Genomic DNA, 23,927 nt, shown 5'->3' with positions numbered 1-23,927 from the left:
ATCGCTGACTCACTTCTCTCTGAGCTTATGCAGCTCCTTTCTCAGCTCTTCATCCTCCAGTTCACTCTCATCATCGTCATCGCTGCTGCCGAGCGGAGAGTGGCTGTGCCCGAGACCACGAGGCAGGTGGGCCATAGATGGAGTCCTTCTACTATCGTCTTTGTCCCCTTCTTTGGCCCGAGATTTCCTCCTCTCCCTCTCTAGATCAGGAGACACTGGGGAGCTGTCGGTCTGCCTATCTCCTTTCCTGGCGTCGGCTCGGGTTACAGAGAAGCGTCCCACTTTCCTGTGACTGCTACCATGACCTGATGGCACATCTTTAGGGGAAGAGGTCTGGAGCACAGGAGTCACCTGATGGCAAAGACACGTAAGAGACAGTTGCTGCATGTGTAGCCTCCACTGAGGTTAAGTTAATGACAAAGGTGCAATCGGTACAAGCAGTCGCACCTGGAATCGTCCTTTACGTGACTGCGGTGGATTTAGAGGCGCCGTCTCCTTCTCCTCTCTGGCTGCCTGAGAGCTAGAACACCCATCTGATAAAGAGATAGGGATGAAAAACAAAAAGGGGAGACAAGGACACAAAGACAAGAGCACAAACACACGTGTATAAAGAGCACATGGAAAATGACAGAGAGACAAAAACAAGCAAAAGACGTACAGGTGCACACAGACAGACAAGGGGCACGAGCACAGAGGCACAATGTCAAAAATCACACACCAAATTTACAAATCATCATCTTTGAGACTTACAGAGCTTGCATGAGAGTCTCTGAAATGTGTCAACACATGTTATGGGATTAAATGTTTTTTTTTTTTTTTTTAAATCAAACAAAAGAAAAAGTGAGGCTTTGTGGATGAAAAAGGGCTTAAAAGAAAGAGGTAGTGAGTGTGTGGGGAGGAGTGGTAAATGGTTGTTTCATCAAAAAGCAAACTGTAATAAGCCATTAAATAAAAAAAGAATAATAAAAAAAAAAGCAGATTGTGAAATGACAGTTAATAAATACAGTGTACCCCACCCACCCACACATCCACACTCTCATTCTCACTCTTTCTCTATTGGCACTCAGATACCAGACAACAAAGCCCAATATGAGCTGGAGATCTGTGTCCAGATCTGCAGTGATATTGGTCAGTGTGTTTGATATTTGTGTACATGGAAATTCAGGACATAAGGATTAAATATAACATAAACAAAATTACACAGATCTGCAATCTGATACAGAGGGTTACTTACAGATTATGGTCCATTATTAGTCACTTGTGCAGAAAATAAAATACATGCTCATGCAAGGGTTCCTGTGGCGGAGGATCTACGTGACTGCTACACATAACAAACACATAAACACAACTACATGCAGGATGGGTAGAATGTTTAGCAGCATGATGAAACTTAGCCAAATGGAAAGCCTGCCTATGTCCAAGGTGACCTGACGATAGTTTAAAGACCCCTGTTATTCTTCAAAATCTCCACTAAAACATACAGCTCTCATCAAAATGAGTATCAAGAAGCAGAGTGCACCAACTGAGCAGAAACAGAATTACACCAGGCCAAGACACAGCTGACACTGACAACTAACAGTGTAACCTATCCACAGCTGTAGCTTCAACAGAACATACATGGAAGCAAGACATGTATCACTGAAGATCACACAACTCTATTACAAAGCTTTGGATAACAAACTCCACAAGAAAAAGACAGTTTAAAGTGCCTCCACAGCTCAGAAAGCCATGAAAAAAAGCTTTCAACATGGAAATCAGCAACTAGTTCCACCAATGATACATCTGACAGAAGTCTGCAGCTCGTTAGAGGTCAAAATGAACCAAAAGGGACTGAAATCTAAAACTAGAAAGGATCCAGCATCCTCTAAAAGTGAAGCGGATCCATCATAAAGCAATATTGCAGCAGGTGCACTCAACTCCAGCGATACAGCGATAAGAGCAACGCTGTACAATTTTATATGTCATCTTAGCCATTTAGCATTAATCTTATCTCTGCAATGATGTGAGTTGGTGGTGGTGGAGGGGGTGTCTACAAATATCCAGCAGGTGGAGGTGAGATGCTGCCGGCTGTGCCTGTGGACTTTGGATTTTCTTTGGGAATGGGCATCTCTGGGTTTTAATCTGCACTGGGAGGGAACCAGATTCATGATGCCAGCATCCTCCTACACTGTGCCAATCTCCCACAATCCTCTACTCGCCACTGCTCTCCTCACTTGAGTGAGTAACTCATGCAAAAGAAAGATTGGCAAGAAAATGAAATTTAGTACAAAAAAAAAAAGGAATTTAGGAAAACCATAACATAACAACAATGTATGTAGTGATGTCAACACTATATGAAATTATATGAAAACTATGTTAAAGAAACAATGTACAAAACCATAATAGACATTAACAGCTATTAGACATGAACTTTTATTAATTCTTGCGGGTTAAGGAAGTTATTTCACTATGTTAAAACTAGAGTACTAGAGATTAGATTTAGGCTCATGCCCCAACATCTCATTCTCTCTCTCTCTCGCGCTCTCTCTCTCGCTCCCTAAGAGGACGCTACCTTGCTGGACTCTGGGCTTCTTGAACAAGCTGGCGGAGTGGCGCAGTTTGCATGCCCAGTTTTTGAATTTGCGAGTCCAGGATTTCTTGCTAACAGGATTTCTGATACTAGGACATGTCAGGTTTAGGCCAAAATATCCACCTCCTGCATTGTGCTGCTGCTGTCCATGCCGGAGGGGGATCGGATGCTGATTGGGGGGCCATGATGCGTCTCCAGTGGCACTGGTGTCAGAGTGTGGGGGTACAGCCTAGAACAATCAAGACAGTTAAAAGTAGCTGCATGGAGTTGAGACGGTCAAAATGGGGACATGAACACTGAAATATTACAAATAATCACATACAGCTGAAAAAGAACAGAGTGGAGACACGTTTAAATACGGAGTCATAACTCTAAGTTGTAAAATACAGATTATTTCAATCAGTGATGGACGAAACCGAGAAAGAAACCACTGTCACGTCACTCACAAGAATGATTGGTTCTCCTGGTACAGGCGGGCGCTGCGCCCCAGCAGATTCCTCCTGACTGGGATGCAGAAGAGAGGTAGGCGGGGTGGACGTGGCAGAGGTGGAGGGGAAGGATGGGCCAGGCTGCTGCTCCACTGGGCCCGACTCCATAGAGTTTTGCTCCATGCATGAAGCTTCCTCGAGCCCTCTGCCCCTCTCTGGGTCAGGGGAGGTGGAGGAGGAGCGGGAGGTGGTGGAGGACGAGGTGGAAGATGAGGAGTGGGGGGAGGTATCTGAGGAGGAGGCAGGTGGGGGGAAAGATGAGAAGTGGAGAGACTGTGGCTCGGAGGACTCGTCACCTCCCGCTGACGTGGAGGCTGCTGATGTTGGTCCAGAGGCATTTCCCCCACCCACCGCTGCCCCACTGCTGTACTCCTGATACAACAAGTTCCTCAACTTCTCATCCAGCGTCTTGATGCGGTTGTCTACGAAATCAATTTTGGGGGGCCCTTCACTGTCTGACTCAGCCACAGACGACGGCTGAGCAGGAGACGGAGACATGGTGAGTGAGAGGGCCGGTAAGGGGGCTTCAGTTGTGCTCAGATGGAGAGGCGGCAGCGATGAGTCAGAGGAAGGGTGAAAAGTGGCAGAATAGCTGCCTGTGTCCTCTGTGATGCTTGTCTCTCCTGTGGATACTTCTGACTCTGACATCTGTAAAGAGGACTGCTTCTGCAGTGGAAACTGCTGCTGTTTCTGGGATGTATCAACAGCTTTTGCTGCCTCTTGTTGCTGTTCAACGTGCTGTAGCGGTGCCTGTGACTGTACGTGCTGCACTGCCTCCGCAGGCACTTGGGATTGTTGTTGAATTTGTTGCTGTGGTACAGGCCCATCATTCAAGTTCTGTTGAAGAAACTGTTGACTAACTGACAAAGGGAGCATTTGGCTTTGCTCTGGATTCATGGCCATTGCACCCATAAGCAGCTGATGTTGCTGCAGCTGCTGTTGCACAATTTGTTGTTGCTGTAACTGAATGGTCTGCTGTAGGTTTAACTGTTGTTGCTGTTGTTGATCGATCTGAGTCTGCTGTTTGGACACAACAGCTGCTTGGGTTGGGACCTGCTGCAGCAGTTGTGGGGCAAACTGTGATGATAGCTGCTGTATAGGTTGTTGGGTCTGCTGTGCGGGCAAAGGCGGAAGAAACTGATGTAGAGGTACAGACTGTTGTAACAACTCTGTATGACCAGGTTGAGGCAACACCTGCACCTCAGGTAACTGTTGCTGAAGGGACATTTGCTTTTGCATTAGCTGCTGCTGTTGCTGCTGCAGTTGCTGAAGAGACTGTTGCAGTGCTTGTTCCTGCTGCAGCGGGTTTTGCTCTTGGTAAACTGAAGCTAGTGATTGCTGTTGGTTTTGTGTTGACTGCTGTATCTGTTGCTCAAGCTGTACTGCCTGCAATTGCCCTGCTGTTACCTGCTGCTGTAATGCAGACTGCAGCTGTGGCTGCAGTTGAGGTGGTTGTGGAGGTTGCTGGGGTACCTGGGTGAAAGTCTGCGGCTGCTGCTCTATGCCGAGCTGGCTCACGGCTGAGTGCATTGTTGTAGCAAGAGGAGGAGAATGAAAGGAGGCTGGAGACTGATCTGTGCATGGTCGCTGAGCAGGAATCACTGTGTCACCTACACTTTGACCCACAGAGGAGCAAACACTGGTTCCAGGGGAGGCGTGGTTATCAGGATGAATTGTGGTGAATGTGGGAGATGTAACAGCGGGAGCGTTTGTCAAGATGGTCATGTTAGCTACAGCGGGTACAGCCGTGGTTAAAGGGGCACCGGGATTTCGCTCTTCAGAAGCTGAGGTATGAACTGGCAATTCAAGTCCGCCTGAGGCATTAACAGGGGCAGAGGCTGGTCCAGAGGCGCTTTCAGAGGCGGTGGTGTGAGGAGCAGACACAGCAGAGGCAGGGGGAGCCATGGGGGTGGGGGCTGAGACAGAAGACACTGGGGGGCAGGTGGCAGAAAGAGTAGAGTAGGGAGGGGAGGAAATTCCAGTCAAGGACTCCACACTCTGGGATCCTTCACTTTCTATAGCCACAGAGAGAAATAGTGAGTTAGTTTGTGTTAGTCTGCTGCCTCTGGTTAGATATTAAGCCACAGCAGTAAAATTAGCACAAGCAGAGCTCACCTCTTTCTTTTTTTAGGGACTGTGTGGTCAGTGTGTCTACTGCAGTTGTTGGTGTACCTGCTCCCTGGCCGGAAAGAGAGTCTCTATGGCGGATGGTCTGGTTGATAAAGAAGCGCCATCGTCCCACCGGTGAGGAATGAGGCACCGAATCCACTGAGAAATTATAAAGACTGTTAACATCACTTTACCAAGATAAGGTATACAAACTAGTTATATCCGTTCTTATGTTGTTAATATATAGGAAAATCTACATTCAGAAACTCACTTGAACTACTGGGGGTGCTCACGTGTAACTGATCAGTGGATCCAGTCTAATACAGGACAAATAATACAGATTAATTGTCTTGTAGTTCCAACAGCAAAATAAAACATGAGAAAAACCAGGTGGATATAAATCAAAATACCTGCAAATGCGTCTGAAGAATTTCTTGGGCTTTTGTAACTATTGATCTGAGCTCCTCAACAAATTTCTCTTTTTCCACGTCAAGAACAAAATCCTCCTCCACCTGCAGACAAAGTGCAGCAAAACAACAATCATTAGTATGTCTACTGACAAATGTTGGCATTGGTGTGCAATGACGTGACATTAAGGTGTTTACCATGTAGTTGGCTATGTCCTCAGGTGCGTCCCCTTCAGTGTCAAATTTAAACGTCACCATTTTGTTGCTGTGAGTCTCCAACTGACATTCCACCATATTGTCTCCACTGCCAGACACCTAGAGAGTAAGATAATTGTAACACTTGTTAAATTTGGAATTGTACTTTTCCTGACGCAAACATATACTTTTAAACAGCATGTTGTGTCACCTGAAGCATGCTCAGTTGAAACTGATGTGAAATCTTTTCAGGTTTTTGACAAGACGCTCTTCTCTGGGCCTTCAATTTCTCCAATTTTCCATTAGCCAGGAGCTGTACAGTGTCCTCACCATTACCTGGAGCAGATCTGAGGGTAACATGCATAAATAACTAACTATAAACACATAGTCCTCATAGAGATGAAAAAAAAAGTCAGTTCACTATGCAAAAATCATACATTTTCTTCTTTAATTTTCTTTTTTGTGAATTGAGAAACTCCATTAATATACAAACTATTATCTGTTCTTTTTTTTTTAATCTTCCCATCATGAACTAAAAGTAAAGTGTGTATAAGACAGTTGTGATATTTGACATACCCTGATGAAGAATGATGTTCTGCACTTGTCAGATATGGACCATCCTACAGAGTGACATGTACGCCCACAAAAAGGAAATTACACAGAGGGAAAAACTGAAAACTCCATGCCATATTCTAATACAAGAAAAGATATAAGAAAATAACTTTTTTTAAAGAGTGAGGTTACATGAATCCAAAATAGCATCCAACGAATAGCAAATCTCATTCATTCTGTCAATATGCAACAAAAAAATAAACTCTTAATTGTTATATCAAACTTTCACAGGTCGTGTACCTGAGCAATGCCCAGCAGGGAAAGGTCACAGTCTTGCAGCGAGGCTTGGGGTAGTTTGGGGGCATTAGAATCGAGCAACTGCAGAGTAGTGACAGGCGGAGGGGAGGTGGGTATAAAGTCAGCCTGCCCGGGTAAAGTTACCTGGGCCGCTGGTGGAGATGTAGGCAGCTCTGGAGGAGGGGTCGCAGCAGGATAGTGGGATGGCAGGGACGGAAGGGAGGGTATTAATGGTAGAGGACATGAAGTGTGCAATGGGCTGAGGGGCATTTGTTGTGCAGGAAATGCAGCTTGGGGCAGGACAGGCTGTTCAGAAACAGGTGTGTCAGTGTGCGTCTGAGTGTGAGAATGAGCCTGTGTCTGAACCTGTGTCTGCGTTTGGGAGTGTATTTGGGCCTGACTACTAGTTTGTGTGTGTGTGTGTGCCGGCAGCATCTGTTTGGCCTGGTGCGGTGGAGATGGAGGGGCGCCTGCAGCCAGGTGAGTGTAGACCGGCAGCGTTACGCTCTGAGATTCCTTCGTGTTACCGGGGCCTAACTGTGCAGGGGGTTGGCTCAGCAGATGTGGTGGAGGTGGACACTGTGGGGGAAGCTGACTGTCATCCAGGGTCATCCCAGCCTGCTGCAGAGGAAGTGGCTGCTGGGTGGGAGCGGAGAAGTGCTGTGCGGGTAACTGGGCTTGTGGGGCAGGCTGCGATGGCTGTTGCTGCTGCACTTGAGAGAGTGTCTGTAGCTGTTGGTGATATTGCTCAGCAGAATGAGACATGGCAAGCGAGATGGGCTGAATGACTGACGGGTCAGCAGGACTTCCTTGAGGCTGCTGCTGGGCCTGAAGGACTGGATGCAGCACGGTTTGTCCAGAAACATAGGGCTGTCCTGCCTGCACAGGATGAGGCGGGGCCACAAAGTTTGTGGGGTCGACTACTGAACTGAGACCATCTGCTTTGGTTCCGACAGTTGCGGTGGTGCCAGGAGAAACAATCATCTGCTGATACTGGAGAACCGGCTGCTGTTGTTCCTGCTGTACAGATTTCATGCCTTGGTGGATAGGTTGAGGGACGTGCTGATGATTCAAAAGGCCAGCCGCAGGCTGAGCGTGCACTTGTCTAGGTGGATGGCCTTGAGTTTGTTGCTGAAGCTGTATGAGCCCTGGCATCTGCGCATTTTGTTGAATGTGGACCTCATGCTGGATCTGACTGGGAATTGCAGTAATTGCAGCAGGTGGCTGAACAGCAGCTTGGCTCTGATGGCCGACCATCTGAATGTCAGTTTGTGGTACCTGGCCATGTATTTGGTGGGTTTGAGCTATAGTTGTGTGTATAGGCTGGATTATTGGCTGAGTAGTTACCTGACTCTGTGGATAAGTGGCAGGCCCAGGATAACTCGTCTGCATGGGAATTTGCCTGGTCTGAATGACTTGTGTCTGTCCTTGGAGCACTGAGGCAGGTGGAGGTATCAGGGCCTCGGTTGTAGCCGGAGCTGTGGTTGATTGCGGCGCTTGGACTGTGGTCTGGGTTAAAAATTGGATTGGGACAGGGCCCTGGAGGTTAACTTCACTTTGTCTTTGCTGAGTAAGTACTTGAGCTGGAGCAGAGGCAGACATCTGCGCAGGGATCGGTGCAGTCTGAAGTGTTACTGGGACCGTGGCCTGAGGGATGATATGAGTCTGAATCGAGTCAGCACTCGTCCGAGACCCAGCTGAAATCCGAGGTTCCATGACAGACGCGTGGTGTTGCGGTTGGGAGACAAAGGCCTGTTGCTGGATCACTGCTGCTTGCTGCTGCTCTATTGCCTGCTGCTGAGCGGGATGAGGCGTGGGCTGTGCGGCATGTAGTTGTGGGTTGCACACGTGCTGCATATCAGTCAGCTGAGGCTGAACCTGCTGTTCACTGTTGCTGTGTGGAAGATGGACAGCCTCTTGTTTTTCAGTTTGATGAAGTTGAATCATGGCTGCCTGTTGCTGCTGCTCTTGAATCTGTTGCTTTATCAGGGCTTGTTGCTGTATGATCTCCGCTTGCTGCTGCTGGAACAAGACTTGTCGCTGTTGTTCCAACTGTTGCTGCAACAAAGCTTGCTGCTGCTGCTGCTCAAGCTGCTGCTTTAACTGTACTTGTTGCTCTTGTTGCAGCTGAGCTTTCTGCTGGAGTTGCTGCTGTAAAATCAACTGCTGCTGTATTAGCGCTTGTTGCTGTTCCATTTGTCGCATCAAGGCTTGCTGTTGCAACTGTTGCTCCTTTAGCTGTTGAGTCTGCTGAAGTTGCTGCTGCAATACAATTTGTGGTTGTTGTTGCATCTCAGGTTCTTTTTGTGCTCCAGCTTGCTGTCCCATCTGTTGATATAATTGATTTTGCTGTTGTTGCGAAGGAGATTGCTCTACTTGGTGCTGTGGAAGTGTATGCTGCATTTGCTCCTGCTGTATAAACCCTTGCTGTTGTGGCTCTTGTTTCTGTTGAATGAGACTTTGCTGCTCTTGTTGATCCAACAGTTGCTTGTGTTGAAGCGCCTGCTGCTGTTGAAGCAATGCATTTTGCTGCTGCTGATCAAGCTGTTGTTGTACATAGAGTTGATGTTGCTCAAACACTGACGCTTGTTGTTGCTGTTGCTGCTGGTGCACTAGCTGCTGTTGTAACAGAGCCTGTTGTTGCTGAAGCTGTTGCTGTAAAAGCTGTGACTGTATCATGGTCTGATCGCGAGGGTCCCCGGCCGGTGGCTGATTGTAAATCTGGACCTGCTCCATCAGCTGCGATCCTGAGAGAGCTTGCTGTTCCATACCTGTTTGTGTCGTTAACACATGCTGCTGAGAAGGTGGCTGGACACGTGGGCCCGGCTGCTGTACGTACACTGGCTGCTGAGGCTCATGTTGATGGTTCTGGATAGCTGGAGCTGAAAGGCTCTGTTGATGCTGTTCTGTTTGCGGCACAGAGGCACTAGCTTGTTGTTCGAGCAGAGTGGCCTGGGCCTCCATTTGGTGTAGTGGCTGCTGCTGAAGGGTGGTGGTCTGCGGATCCATCGCTATCTGTTGTTGTGGGACAATAGTCTGCTGAGGGATCATGACAGGCTGTGTTTGTTGGGGTGCAGCTTGGGGAATGATGTCAGCGAGCTGCATGGGCGTGGCGGGGTGTTGGGCCGGCTGAGCGTGAGGCACATTGGCCCCCGCTTGTCCGGCAGGATCACTGACTGCCATGGCTGTAGTGAGAACATTAAAGGGTGCTTGTGGTGAAACAGGGGGCATGTATGACTGTGGGGGGGCCATCGAGCCATGAGGGGTGGTTGTTTGAAATGTGTCTGATGGGAATGTTTGTGACTGCTAAGTGATAATGACAGAATGATGATTGGTGTCGAGAGAAGAGGGGAAAGAAAGTAGTAGAAAAATTAGGTTAAGAATTAGCTTGTGCAAGGAGAATCAATTATCAATACATTGTAAGACATTGTAAACAAACAGGGTTTCCCACAGTATTTCATAGCCGATGTGGACTGTGTTGTTTCAGATCATTCTAAACTTTAAGTAAAAATAACTAAAGTACAATTTATCCGAGACATTAGCTCACTCTCTGGGAGAAACCCTGTAAAGTGGACAATCTGAGACAATTATGAGGATGATTTGTAGTTGCAGAAATTAAGAGGAAAAGAGCCAAAACATGACAGAGTAGTGGAACTGTAGCTCCATTAATAACAATGTTAACCTCTGTAGTCGCCCCGGTGTTAATCTATCTGTCACATTAATACAAGTACCCTTTTCACCTGAAGATATAGTTGTGGTCCACTTGGTGATACCTGTGGAACCATAGTACTGGGCTGAAGAAAGGTCTGAGCAACGGGTCCTCCTCCACTCTGGCCTATAGTCATGCTGGACAAACTAACACTTTGACCAAGAGGCACGTTAGGAATACTTCCACTTTCACCAATGGAAAGCAGCTGAGGATGGGCCAGTACACCAGAGCTCTGCAGTGCAAGAAAACACTCAATCAACAATGTAATTTGTCAGTACATTCATTCAGGACCACGTTAACATAATCAGTTTGTGATGCATTGATGCATGCATACTAAGTAAAGACTTACGGACGCCATAGGAGCGAGATTAATCTGGGAGTGGGAGTATGATTCTCCTGGCTGGGAATATACTTGGCTCTGTCCACTTGCATAAGATTCACAGCTGGCAGACCCGACGCTCTCCCCTTAAAAAAATAAATAAATCACATTTCAAAATCATAATGTTCTTTTGACATATATAATATATAAAGCGTGCAGTCCACCTAGCAAACTGAGGGTCGTCCCACTGAAAATATGTTGCTGCCTGACGTGCTGGTCCACTTCAGGCAGCTCCTCGGACTCCTGCACTCCTCCTCCTCCTCCTTCCCCTCTTCCCGTCTGTCCCACCGCCACTTGCACCAGGGAAGAAGGGCACGATGGATGTGAGAAGGTGTGGGAGGTGAGAGTGGAGTCTCTTCGTTCTTCGATGCCTTGCTGCTGTGAGCACTGCTGCTGTCGACGCTCCCTTGACTTTTTAATTAGATTTACTCGGTCCCGGATGGACTTTCCCACCACCTTGGCATCGCTCTCGTGGAAGAAGCCTGACTTCACCTAGAGGGAGGGAGAGAGAGTAATTAATAGGTTGATATGAAGGGAATTTAGGTCACAGTCAAGCTTGCAGTGAGTAATAATGGCCTGAAGGATTTTACCCAGCTGGCCTTCGCTCAAAGTTAAATCATTAAAACCCACTCCCAGACTTTCCCTTTAACATATCTGACATCTCTTCACCTTCTCCATACATTAAGTTATTCCTGTGTCTTACCATCTCGAGAGCCACTTCCTCGGCGCTATCGTTCTCCAGGTCATAACTGAACTCAATGGCCTCATTGTCTTTGTGTTTTCCCTTCAGCTTCTTGGGGTCTTCAACCCAAATCCGGAGAGCCAAGCAGTCCTGGGTGCCTGTGTCCTCCTCGGCTAGCTCCACCCGGACCCCCGTGTCCTCCCCAAAGAACGCGTGGTTGAGGAGGTCTCGGATGGAGAGTCTGCCACAAGATAAGTAGAGGACGGTGAAACCAGCTCCTTGACGTTGAATGATGTTAAATAAGCGATGTTGCTTGATAGAGTGCACTAAATCGTGTGCTCACCTCTGGTTTTTGCTCTGACGAATGCAGCCTTCAATAATCTCTTTGATTTCAGGGTCATTCACTTTATCAAAGCTGGCCGGCTTTATACCCTGAAAAACAAAAGCAAACAAAAGCCAATCAATTATGTCTCGGTTATTTGTTTCAGAGCATTGTGACGACAGGAACTTACGCTTGTGACTTTCCGGTAGATCTGAGCAGCGTTTTGGCACTCAGAGTAGGGGTATTCTGAAGTCGCCATCTCCAGCATACACATCCCAAAGGCATAAACATCCACAGACTCATCGTAGTGCTCCTCGTACATCTCTGGAGCCATGAACTCCGGAGTTCCTGATGAGACCAGACAGTGAGCATACACAAGTCGTAAACTGCCACATGCAAATTTATCTCTGTCACAACTTATATGGTACATTTACTGGGAGGAAAACATTATCTACAGACGCGCCACATGCCCAGCGGAAGTATTTTGATTCACTTTAAACACTGATAAAAATCTCTCTGGCAAACCTGCACTTGCTTCCTGAGTTAAGCTTCACAGTCGCTGCTTAAGTTGGCTTGGAACGGCCACATTATTTTCAGTCCTTGCTTACACTAAGTGCAGCCCTCATGGATTTTAGAACGACTCTGTCAATATGAGGCCTACCATAAGTGGCTGAGGCCCTCAGTAAAATACTGCACGGTGCTGAATGCAGTTAAAGTGTATTTATAGTGATTGACCAAGGCGCCCCAGTGTGCTGAAAGTCCGACACTCTTCCTAAAAACTGCTGTAGCTTACCGATAACGCTCTTGGCAAAGGAGGTCCTCATAAGAGTGGCCAGCCCGAGGTCGCCTATCTTGACTGATCCTGTGGGTCCAGTTATAAAGATGTTGTCACATTTGAGGTCTCGGTGCACAATTGGTGGAGTCCTGGTGTGAAGGAAGTGAAGGCCCTTCAAAATCTGCCTGCACCAACTCCTCAAGACCTTGGGTTTCATCACCTTGAAGCGCTTCAGGTAACTGTGGAGAGAGAATAACATAATCAGCCGTAAACATAAGAAAAACCCCAGTAATGAGTGAACATACTTCACCTGAATTCTATAATCAACTGATTAGTGCCTCAGTCTTCGACCTCTTGGAAACTAGGGGCGACTTGTTTCAAACTTCCTGAATAATTACAGTGTCAAATCATGTTGATTGTACGAGCCACTATAAGTAGAACCCTGCAGGTTAGCAAGTGCCAGTAGATGATGAAATACTTAAAATAAGTCCTGAGTGTATAGATCCGTCAAATGTTGTATTTTGATAGTCACCATTTCATGATTCTGAAACAAATTCTACATTTTTATTTCACTGATTGTCTTTCACTCTCATTTCTACCTACATGATTAAAATTTCTCATGTGTGAGATCAAACACGTTTTCTTATCTTAATAATCTGTGTTTTCTTCCGTTTTTTGAGCCGTAACCAATCAGAAATAAACCAATCTCTATACCTGTACCCCCATTTAGAACATTAATATAAATAATTGAATGGCTAGTTATTGTGAAGGTTGATGAGTGCAAACATGGGGACTTAAAATACACAAATTATTATTATTATTTTTTTTTTTTAAGATACGACAAGTTTCAGGGCCAGTTTGTGGTTTGGTTATGTCTAAGAAAAGAATATAAACCTGTGAGTCTGTGTGTGTTTACTGAATTGAATTAACACCTATTCAAATAACACCATTTACAAAAACAGTTTTCAGATTTTGTTCGATAATCCCTTGTAGTATAGCCTAGCTTTACATCACTATGTGCCCTGATATCCTCTAAAAGATGACTTATCAAATGCATGTTAATCAGAGAATATGGGAAAAAGATTGTGAGTGAAATAAATATGTAGAAAGACACAAGGTGGTACTGACGTTTTGAGTGTTCCAGATGTCATGAGTTCAGTGACGAGCACAATGCACTTTTTCCCACGTAGCACCGACTCCCAGGAATCATAGAACCGGACGATGTTGGGGTGTTGAAGCCCCTTCAGCATCTCCGCCTCCTCCTTGAAGCGCTGCTGCTCTGCCTTGGTCAGTTTGCGGTCCTGAGGCGTGAAGAGAAGACAAACTTACTGACAAATCAAAAAATGGCTTTTCAATACCGAAGCTTTACACTTCCGTTGAAACAATACAAAACAAAAAACAAAACATCATCCATGGCCGAGACATGAGGGCAATTTATGTTAAAGATGCAACGCCAGCTGCTGCCTCTAGATGGCAATGTCAATGTAGAATTGCAGAAGTGCTAAGACAACACCCAAGCCTGAGCTTTATAAAACATTTCTACTGCATCTGCCACACATCCCCAGTATGGCGGACAGAATGTAGGAATCCGATTCACTGACATGATGATCAAGCTGCTGCAGGAGCAGAGACAAGCAAAGATTAATCCCTCTGTTCAACACGCTGGGCATGGGATTGTTTTTTTTTTCTCAACAGAAATATAGGAATCATATGCTCGGCTGGATTGAGCTGATTTCTCCCGCAGAACTAAAGTAGATGTCGATTGCTTATGTTCCTTTCTTTGTTTCTATTCGATTTCATTTTGCATTGATTCTTTTGTTTTCTTAAACCCATAATTCCTACGGACGATTAACATTATTCCCACAAAAAGCTTTAAATCCCCTGTTCGTAGTGTATGGATCTCTTAAAAATGTCACATGATGAAAGAGGTGTAAGATATTACAAGACAAATGTGACACAGATGATTAAGACATTTTACAGCTGATTAAATCTTGGCTCTCTCTGCAAAGTCAGTGTGTATTTTTAGACTTGTCGAGAGCAACTGTTGTTGTCTGCTTTATCCATATGTACGAATGACAAAGCTTTTCGCGGCTGTGGTCTCTTCACCTGCGCTGACCTGGTGACCTGATACACAAAGACAATCACAAAGTTGACCCCGATCGGACGACTAAAAAGTGAATTCACGTCTGCGGGGTTTGAATGACCTTGTTGTGCTCTACAGGTGGGAATGAAAAGCAGACTGCACAGTAAAACATGGGGACTCGAAATTGAGACGCTAATACTTTTTTTAAGTGATGAAGTTTGAAAGGCCAGTTTGTGGTTTTGGCTTTCAAAATGTTATTACGCCAATGAATTTTCAGAAATGAAACATCAGTTTGTGACTAAAAGTCTAAATAGTACAAATGTTTGAGTGAGTCCAATTTCCAACAGTTGCAGTAAAAAAAAAAAAAAAAAAAAAGAAGCAGTGTGTAAAATCTACATGAAGTTTCTGAACCTTCCCTGTCTGGGGGGTATAAAAGCTCAGTCCAGGATCTTTACCCGAAAGCCTGAAACGAGCAGACTGTGCATGGGGCTTTAGCCACAGACAGACACAGAGAGCTCACCTTAATCCAGGCTTTGAAGATAAATGTTTTTTTTTTTCTTTTGTCATTAAACTGAGACTCGGTTTCACTTATTTGTTGAACGTCCTCGATTTCAAGGCCTTGGAGAAGACTTTACTTTCCCTTCGCATATCTTTGGACCCAAAATCCTGTGTGGAGAAAAAGAATGTGCATAAACTTCATCAGTTTTATTTCTGGCTGTTTAAAACCGTCCATCTGGATCACGCTGAAGAACCGTGAAGAGAATATGAGCGGTGCGGATTCAGTGCTGGCTCTGAAAAGACCGTTGAAGGTTCGACTCAGAGTCAAACATTTGTACTATTTCCTCAGCAGGCCAGTTTGCAGGTTTGGTTGATTCAAAGACAAGAATATAATTGTTCCCCTATACTGCACAGAAATCTGTATGTTTGCTTCACAGCAACATTTTCATAGAAGGAGAAAACCGATGTGTGAGAGTGGGATGGGCAGCCATCCTCGTGTCACAAGCAGACCTCAGCACACTATAAATAGAAATAATCGTAACACTGACTTTCCACTGATCGATTCTATTGATGTTGAGCTTTTTGCGTTACACCGAGCCCCTGAAGGGGGGGGGGGGGGGGCGGCGCACTGCACATATTTGGACGAAAAATAAACGGAATGCCCTCTGATGTGACGCATTTTTCTGCCACTTCATCCTTGTTCCTTACATTTTCCACCTGTGGCAGACGACCCTGTTCCTCATCTGTGTGGGTCGTTAATCTTTCCGGAGACCTTTCAGTCTCTTCATGCCGGCTGTGTCCTTTTCTGGAAATGGAAATGGAAGTGAAAGCGACGGCTTCACCCCTCCCCTCTCAACCAGCGAAGTGCTATCAACAACAAAAAAAAAAGCTGCTCCTCGCTGGACTATTATGGCTTGGAGAGAGTTGCCCTGTCGAGGCCTGCCCTCATACCTTCATTCTTTTACCACCAGCTGCCACTGTTACCCTCTGCATGCATTCGTATGTGAAACGTGTATACCTGACGGTGTGCAGGTGTGTCTAAACATGCACCGGGACTCGGCGCTGTCACTCTCTTCCCCGCAATTATGTTTTATGTGCAAAAAGTCGGGCGCGTTTCATATTTCCAGAAAGTCCTTCCTCATGCGTGAGCATCTCTGTCGTCTGTCTCACTCATTACTCAGAGCATCACTCTACCTCCCCGTCTTGCTGCATGTTGCCTCCTCAGCATTTATTTTGTCTCCCTCTGAGTGTTGCATCGAATAGCCCGAGGATCAGCACGGGGTCACAAAGAGTTCACTCAAGTGAGGCTGTGTCTAGACGCATTCGCACAAAACCCACCGCCCAACAGCAAAGCTTTTGCACAAACAGAGGCAGTTTCATGCAAATAAATTCAAGGCATCAATGAAACATCCCATTTAAGAAGTGTCATTCTCAAACGCAGGAGTGTGACTCACAGTGACGTGACAAGTGTGAGGGAGTAACACATTAAACTCACGAGTGACAGCGATAACCTAAAGTTGTTTTGCGACTGTATATTCGTCTTACTCCAGATCGGCTCATGAAAACAGCTGGAATATAGCAAACAATTGTGACCGAACTATCTGGTCACATAGACGAGGGCGTAAGAATTAAGCAAATAGAAAGTGGGAGAGACAAATAAGTGGAATACGCCACACTGACAAACATGTGTAGATGAATGCGCCAGTGTGCCTTTTGGTTATTCTGATCCCTGCGTTGAATATTCAAATTGACTGTACTGGTTTTAATGGAGCTGCGGTTGCAGTGGAAACAGTCTTTGCAGCTTCCTAGCAGAAGCATGCGTGGCTTAAATGGGAAAACTAATTACATGCATCTGTGTGCCCGCGGGCGTGTTGTTCTTCCATCCAATGCACTCGAAACAGACGATGTGTTAAATGTAAATGAAAAGAGAATGCGATGAATGGACAGACGAAGTATTTGGTTCCGTCTTGCGTGGTGGAAATATTCAAAGGTCCTGGACTGGAGCTTTTGTTCGGGGCAGTGGCGGCCTCGCAGTGAGAGCAGCGAGCTTGTGAGTCCCAGAACAAGGATCTTGACCCTCACGCCATCACAGTTTATACAACGTGTACTTAAGGTTATTTATAGAAAGGGTGGGTCAAATGCAGATAAATAAGTTCCCCATAAGGATCAATTAAGACTGTTTTCTTTTCATTATTTCTCTAAAATGTTCAGGCACACTTCAGCGTTACCAGTTCATCCCATCAGGCATGACGCTCTCAGACATTCATGATTTCCCCCAAAATATTTCTCCCTTTTAAAGCAGCTCTGCTCCAGAGAAACCAGCAGCATTCCTGGAACACGTTGGCTTATTCTTGTCACGATGCAGCTTTAACTTTCCCTCTTCACAGACTGATTTCGAGAAATGTGTTCCTGAGCTCATACAGTGATATCCAGCAGAAAGGCATTATTGTTTTTAATGCAGCCACACCAGCATCCAAGTTTGGCCTTTTTTTTAATAGATTTTTCTTTCCTTTGAGCAGATTTGTATTGAATCTTAAAGTCTTTGTAATTTGAATTTAAGGAAAACTTTCGGACACAGCTCTATAATTTGTTGGTAAAGTTCGTTGCAGAACTTTCAACTGAGGAGCCACTCTTAAGGACAACTTTTATACCCAGTAATGTTGTACTTTTGCAAATTGACTCAGTCTTAATGAGACTTGCATGTCATTGATTTCTGTATAATTTACCTATAACACAGTTTTGTGAATTGTGGCTGGGAAATGAGCTGGAACATGACGTCTCGACTGACAAACCAAAACCAGCTCTTAAGTCAATGATGCATTGTCCTCCTGTTATTTCAAGGACGCGTTGTAAAAGACACCCAACCTGCATACCACCTATTCTTATACCAAACTGTTTTGACGTGTTATGACGTCACCTACTCGTAGCTGTTTGTGGAAATATTTCACACGAGTGCCTGTAGCAGGTTTTTCTTATTATTTTTGTGAATGATTTGTATTTATTCATCCTAAACATAATGGAAGGATGTGGTGCTATATAACAGATGAACTGTCACACAGAAAATGCTTATAAGACAACAACTATCTTTAATCCTGAACTCCAGCTGTCATGTCCACCACTGCTTTAATGAATCTGTAGTCTGTATAATAAGTTATGTTTTTCTAATCCAACGCAACGTCTCTGCAATACAATTCCCAACTGATCCACAACGATAGAAGGAGGAATAAAAAACTTTCTGCAATGAAACAAGCCGTTGGAAGTTGTTAAGGGTTTGACAAGACAATTAATACATTTGACATTATAATTATGGGTGAATAATTCATAATGTCATGTGGACTTATGTTTGTATATTATCCTTCAACGATATAATAAACGTCTCGTCACATCGACGTCTCTGCTGTGTTGTGACTTGAATTATTTCTCAAATCAACCAAAATGCCTAAAATGTGACAGGTAATGTTCAATTACTGTTGAAAAGATTTGACAGTATTCTTGATTCGACGGTTTGAGGCTGTAGTTTATTGGAGCTAATAAAATTGTATTATAACTAAATTGGAAGGGGCAAAATATAAATTATTTAAATCCTCCTAAATTGAGATAATCCCATTAGTTTTTCCACATTGGTAAAATCATACAACGAGCTATAATCAAATCTTGCTCCACAGGGCCTCCATTGCAGTAGAATAAGTACTTGAACTTAGTGAGCGGCGTCAGGCCACGTATGGCACGAGGTCTTAGGTCTGTTTTCTTTTGGATCAGACATCTGTAAAAGAAGAAGGTCAGGCTCCATGTCACGAAGTCGCCTCATAAAACACCAGTGTAAATGGACTGCATATGGCTTACAGGGCACATTCGGCAGATGGCAATAGGCCCGGGGTCATGAATGCCCAGGCACGTGAGCTCTAAAACATCTATTTTGGTAAACACTGCTTAGGTATCAGGTATCACACAGAATATATTCAGCTCACATTCTGGTCTGAAGAACCACTGATTGGGATAAACTTGGCTGACTCGGCCCGTGGATAACTTAAAAGTGTGGGCTCGCTCTTGTTGTGGGAAGGTATTTGTACAACCTGAGTGTATGCAGCATCAAGGTGGAGGAGGAAGTATGTCGGTGTTTGAAACTCCAAGGTGACGGGTGGCTGGGATTAGATTACTGTAAGCTACAACAGCTAAGACTAACAAGATAGATTGCTGGAAAAGGGCTGACCTGCACGCCAGATTAAAACTCTGGGCCAGTGGGCCAAGTTCACTAACCGGTACACATGTTTCCTGTTAGAGAGCCAGTGTGGAAAATCCAGCAGGTCAAAAAAAAACAACAACCAAAAAACAACGCTCACATGCATACAAGAAACTCTGCTCAACACCTGACTAGTTTATTTAAAAGTCTGTTTGATTCTGACTAAAACTCCCTGTTTTGATATTAATCGTGTCAAAATAATTAGATGACCACAAGTGCTTCAGATTCATTGACGTGTAATCAGGCAGGACAGTTAATGGCACTGTTATGGTTAATGTCTCAAACCATCAATGGAAATCGAATCTGCGTCTGCCAGTTAGATAATGAAGACTGCAGTGGGAGGATGACGCCCCGGGGACGGTGGCGGCCGACTGGTTAAAAATGTGTCTGGCCAGTTTGTGTTGGTCGATTCCAATCAGGTTCAGCTCTCCTGGAATCAATATGGCCTCTACTAATTTCAGTCAGCCATCAATAGTGCAAACATGCTTTACCCGCCGAAGCTTTACTCGGATATAATCATTAAATGCAGGACTTAATTCACAACTCCTCCCTCTATTATTTGCAAAGCAATTGACGATTATGCAACTCATCAAGAAAAAAAAAAATCAGCTTTGATCAAAGTATAGACTGAGTCACAGGAGCAGCTTTTATTACTAACATGAGTGGGAAACTTAAAATTAATTCTCCATAATGCTGCACGATATGAGTGAAAAGTACATTGCAATGATGAAGTGACAGAGTGAAATAACACTGGAATTGTACTTTCAAATAACACTGCCGTTTTCTTCTTCAAGCCTCGTGTGTGTCTGCGGTTCTCACCACGAGTGTTTCAGAAGCAGGGCAGTTTCTTTTAATACTGCAGTTATCCTTGATTTCATTGTTCTATCATCTGAGCTTGTGTCACCAGGTGTGGCGTCAAACATAAAGCCAGTGGGACCAAAACCAGCCCGCAAGACGCTCAGATCCGGCCGAACCAAGAAGCCATTGGCTTTTCAACAAATGTATTGAGAGTAGCAGACACGACACAACAATGAGACTCGAGTTAAAAAACTAGCATTTGCCTCAAAGCCACGTCAGAGTGAGTTTTTAAAAACATGAATAATGCATTTCACTGTATTTTGCATCAGAAGGTTCCATCAAAAATGGCTTTTTGTTTAAATTTTCCTTTAAATTGTTTGGTTTTGAAATTTTTTTTAAATGTAAACTCTGGGCCACAACAAATAAAACAAAACAAAACAAAACGTTGAAGTTTAAATTGAAAGGTTCTCATGACGTTATTTTACAACTATTTTACTGAGTCGTATGTGGCCCTGAATTAAAATGTGTGTGACACGTCTGGTGTAAAGTTAAAATAATGAAGGGAAAGTACATCTGTTTTCAACACAATGTAGAGTGGTAGGGCTTCATCTGATGAGATATTTATATAATGTTGATGATGTGACGAGGATAATCATGAAAGTTATCACGCAGCTCTCCTCTCAACCTTATGACCTTATGAAACTCGTAAAATTGGGCAACTTCACTAGAAAGAAAGAAATGAGGGGACTTGACTCTGTTGAGGTCCTTAAAGAAAACTGTCCGGGCTGATCCCGTCTCTCATGCGGCCAAAATGCAGAACTAATAAACTCTTTTATTCTTGTTTTTCTACGTTATTTGTGGTTTTTGCTGCAGGTTGTGAAAGCAGCTGGCCCTCGGGATTATTAAAGACAACAAAGTAGGAACTTTGGCACAGCGTTTGCAGAATGTTGGCACGGATCACAAAGTGTTTGATTCGTGATATGATCAGCTCCAGAACTGCAGGACTTGTGAAAACCGTGCGCTGTGTACTGAACCGGTCTGGGACGACTGGGTTGAACCGGTCTGGGACGACTGGGCTGAACCAGTCTGGTTTCTGCCGCCCGAGTTATGCTGTCTGTGCAGGGTTTTTGTCCCCGCCCGACAGGCACCCACTGTAATCAACTCCCCGGATCACTCTGCATGCTCACTCAAACAGACAAAAAGTGATGGGGGAGAGGAGGGGGGAGAGGGTGGGAGGGAACGCGGGAGGCCGAGAAGGCAGATACATACAGTGACACATGTTGACACGTACAGAGAGGAAGCGACGGCTTAAAAACTGAAATCTAATATGGACAGGATACATGGGAACATGTTCATTTAGTGTGACGAATGGTTAAAAGGAAAATGAGTGAGCCGAGGACAGGAGATATATGGCTCTGCCCTTTCGGGTGTGGGATTCCCAGGAAAAAAAAAAAAAAGGGGTGTGGGGGGGGGGGGGGGTGGAGAGAGCGATGGTGTCCGCACTGTGAACTTTAATTACCCACTCTTTCAAGCTGCATTTGGACAGCTAATCCCCTGGCTTCCCTGTCTTTATGGACACAGGGGGAGAGAAGCATGGCGCTCCCAGGCTGCACTTTCACAGGATAGCGGGCTGCACGTCGAATAGTGCAGAGACCAGCTATCTACACGCTGTTTATCATGCTGCGGCAGCCAGCGCCTTCAAACATGGAGGTGTGGCGTTAAAGTAAGAGTACATGTCCTGTCCCGAATCCATGTGATCCGGATAAAAGAAAAAAAAGAAAAGAAAAGGAACACTAACAAAGAAGTCAAAGCACTCTTTAAATGAATACACTGAATCACTTCTTTGATTTGAAATATTACCCATCTATTATCAGAAAACAAATAATGACAAAGAAATTATCCAGGTTCATTGTTCTAATCGCAGCATTGCAGTGTGTTGTTATTCTCTTGACTCCACTGTCGCCACTGCACACTGACACTGTGTACAAGCCCTGGTAAGGTGGAGTTAAATAGGACAGATCATGTGCCTGGGAGACTAGAATGTTGTCCTGAATGTGGAACTGGATCCATCGATAGGCGTGTGACCAGGCTGCAGTGTAATACCCGTGTGTGTGTGTGTGTGTGTGTGTGTGTGTGTGTGTGTGTGTGTGTGTGTCTCTCCCCCTCCATGTGGTAACTTAGCATTAGCTGCACTGCTCTGCGGGGGGGATTCCATGGTAATCCTGTGTATGGCTCATGGTGTCTGCCACTCTGTCTCTCTCCCAATCACCTCCTGTGTCTTTGTCGATTTGTTTCTCACACACGCTGCCGTTTCCCTTTTCTTCGAGGTGTTGCTGTGCCTGTGTTGGAGTTCCCGTTTATTCAGAACCTCATCTGTTTGTTCATAGTACGAAATGCAATTATACACATTGATATAATTATGAATGAAATTTTGATTCTCTGCTGGTGAACAGACAGATTTCCTTCAGTCAATTTAATTCGATCAATTGCTTTTTACAAACAACACTAAAATTATGTGCAGCAGAATCAGAATTGATGTCTGATTTCTACTGCCCTCATTGCTTTTCCGGCTCATATTTGCCCTCACTCACGAGTCAAAGAAGATGATTTTACTGCGAGTGAGAGGTGTGCTATCTGCACAACCCCAGGTGATCCTGTGAGGGATGTGACAGCTCTTGAGCGACAGACTTTAAAAAGCTGCGCCGGTGTGACTCATCAAGCAGCAGAAACCAACTGTAGACCTGAAGCCGACACACCGATGGAGTTCCAACACAAACGCAACTGAGTCTGAGCTCAAGGATTAGTCCGGGGCTCTTGTTTTAGAATTAGCTCCAAACCAAACACATGACTGACTTTTCTCACACAAAGCCAGCAGTCAAATGAGACGGCTTATCACAACACTACTCGGCATTGTGAGGCCACAGGGACAGAGGGATGCGGCGCTTTCTCTCCTCCACAAGTCGGGCTCCCACATGACGAGCTCGCACCGCACAACAATGTTTCCCATTACTTTCAAATCCACTTGACCACCGCATGCAAAGACGGGCAATGCTGTGGTAATATACATCCATCGCACTTCATTTTCCTCCCACCGCATTGTGAACGCATGACAAAGGGTTTCTTACAGTAACATCAACAACAGTGTTCCTCTTTGCTGTGTTCACAAAATGCGTCCCATTCAGAGCTTCCCCTTCACGTGACCGTTTCACTTTCATTCCGACGCATGAAAGACACGAGTGGGCTCCGAGTATGGCAGCTTTGGCCCGTACGCATGTTTTAATGGAATACTTGGCAACATGCGAGTTAGTCAGGGGTCAGGGGAGTCCGACATAAGGCCTGTGGGCCCAAAACCACCAAGCAAATGTAAAAAAAAAAATCTCCCAAAAAATAAAAATACTGGTTTTCTAAAATAAAATCTTAAGAGAAGCGGACGCAAACCACCATTGAGACCCGAGCTGAGACATCGGTGATGCCGCCATGAGAGATAGAAAACTAGCATCAGCCTCAAAGCCGTGCTGTCAGGGTCAGTTTGTAAAAACACCCAGAATGCAACAGCTATAAGAGTAAGTATTTTGTTTCATTCAAATTGGCTTTATGTTGAAATTGTACAAATTTATTGATAGCAATTGTTAGATTAAGAAATAAAAAATTAAATAAGTTTGATACTCCTGATTGAGATAGACTGCATGTTTTAAAGTGGCAAAGAAGTAAAACGACTAATCGACATGAATTAAACCTTTTCCAAACTCCACGGGATGCATTTCCCACAGGTTCTTGTTTGATTTCATTCCATCGGCAACAATATTCTTAACGCAAACATCAAA

The 23,927-nt window shown here is 44.9% G+C and overlaps 1 protein-coding gene across 1 annotated transcript in view; it reads right to left on the bottom strand.

Annotated features, from left to right (window-relative positions):
• wnk3 (WNK lysine deficient protein kinase 3) overlaps window positions 1-23,927 on the bottom strand; it is a 38,928-nt gene that overhangs the window by 4,749 nt on the left and 10,252 nt on the right. Inside the window, exons 3-20 of the mRNA XM_080469156.1 lie at window positions 13,613-13,785; window positions 12,503-12,723; window positions 11,900-12,057; window positions 11,731-11,819; window positions 11,409-11,628; window positions 10,870-11,197; window positions 10,676-10,791; window positions 10,358-10,558; window positions 6,345-6,388; window positions 5,980-6,115; window positions 5,772-5,888; window positions 5,577-5,678; window positions 5,438-5,483; window positions 5,173-5,325; window positions 3,016-5,072; window positions 2,552-2,798; window positions 448-533; window positions 14-351 (exon numbers count right to left, since the gene is read on the bottom strand). Of these exons, the coding sequence (XP_080325282.1) occupies window positions 14-351; window positions 448-533; window positions 2,552-2,798; window positions 3,016-5,072; window positions 5,173-5,325; window positions 5,438-5,483; window positions 5,577-5,678; window positions 5,772-5,888; window positions 5,980-6,115; window positions 6,345-6,388; window positions 10,358-10,558; window positions 10,676-10,791; window positions 10,870-11,197; window positions 11,409-11,628; window positions 11,731-11,819; window positions 11,900-12,057; window positions 12,503-12,723; window positions 13,613-13,785 (4,832 nt within the window). The remainder of the gene's footprint in view (window positions 1-13; window positions 352-447; window positions 534-2,551; window positions 2,799-3,015; window positions 5,073-5,172; window positions 5,326-5,437; window positions 5,484-5,576; window positions 5,679-5,771; window positions 5,889-5,979; window positions 6,116-6,344; window positions 6,389-10,357; window positions 10,559-10,675; window positions 10,792-10,869; window positions 11,198-11,408; window positions 11,629-11,730; window positions 11,820-11,899; window positions 12,058-12,502; window positions 12,724-13,612; window positions 13,786-23,927) is intronic.

The sequence above is a fragment of the Lipophrys pholis genome (assembly GCF_963383615.2).
Source record: "Lipophrys pholis genome assembly, chromosome: 8".
Taxonomy (NCBI): domain Eukaryota; kingdom Metazoa; phylum Chordata; class Actinopteri; order Blenniiformes; family Blenniidae; genus Lipophrys; species Lipophrys pholis.
This window is presented reverse-complemented; position numbering and strand designations above follow the sequence as displayed.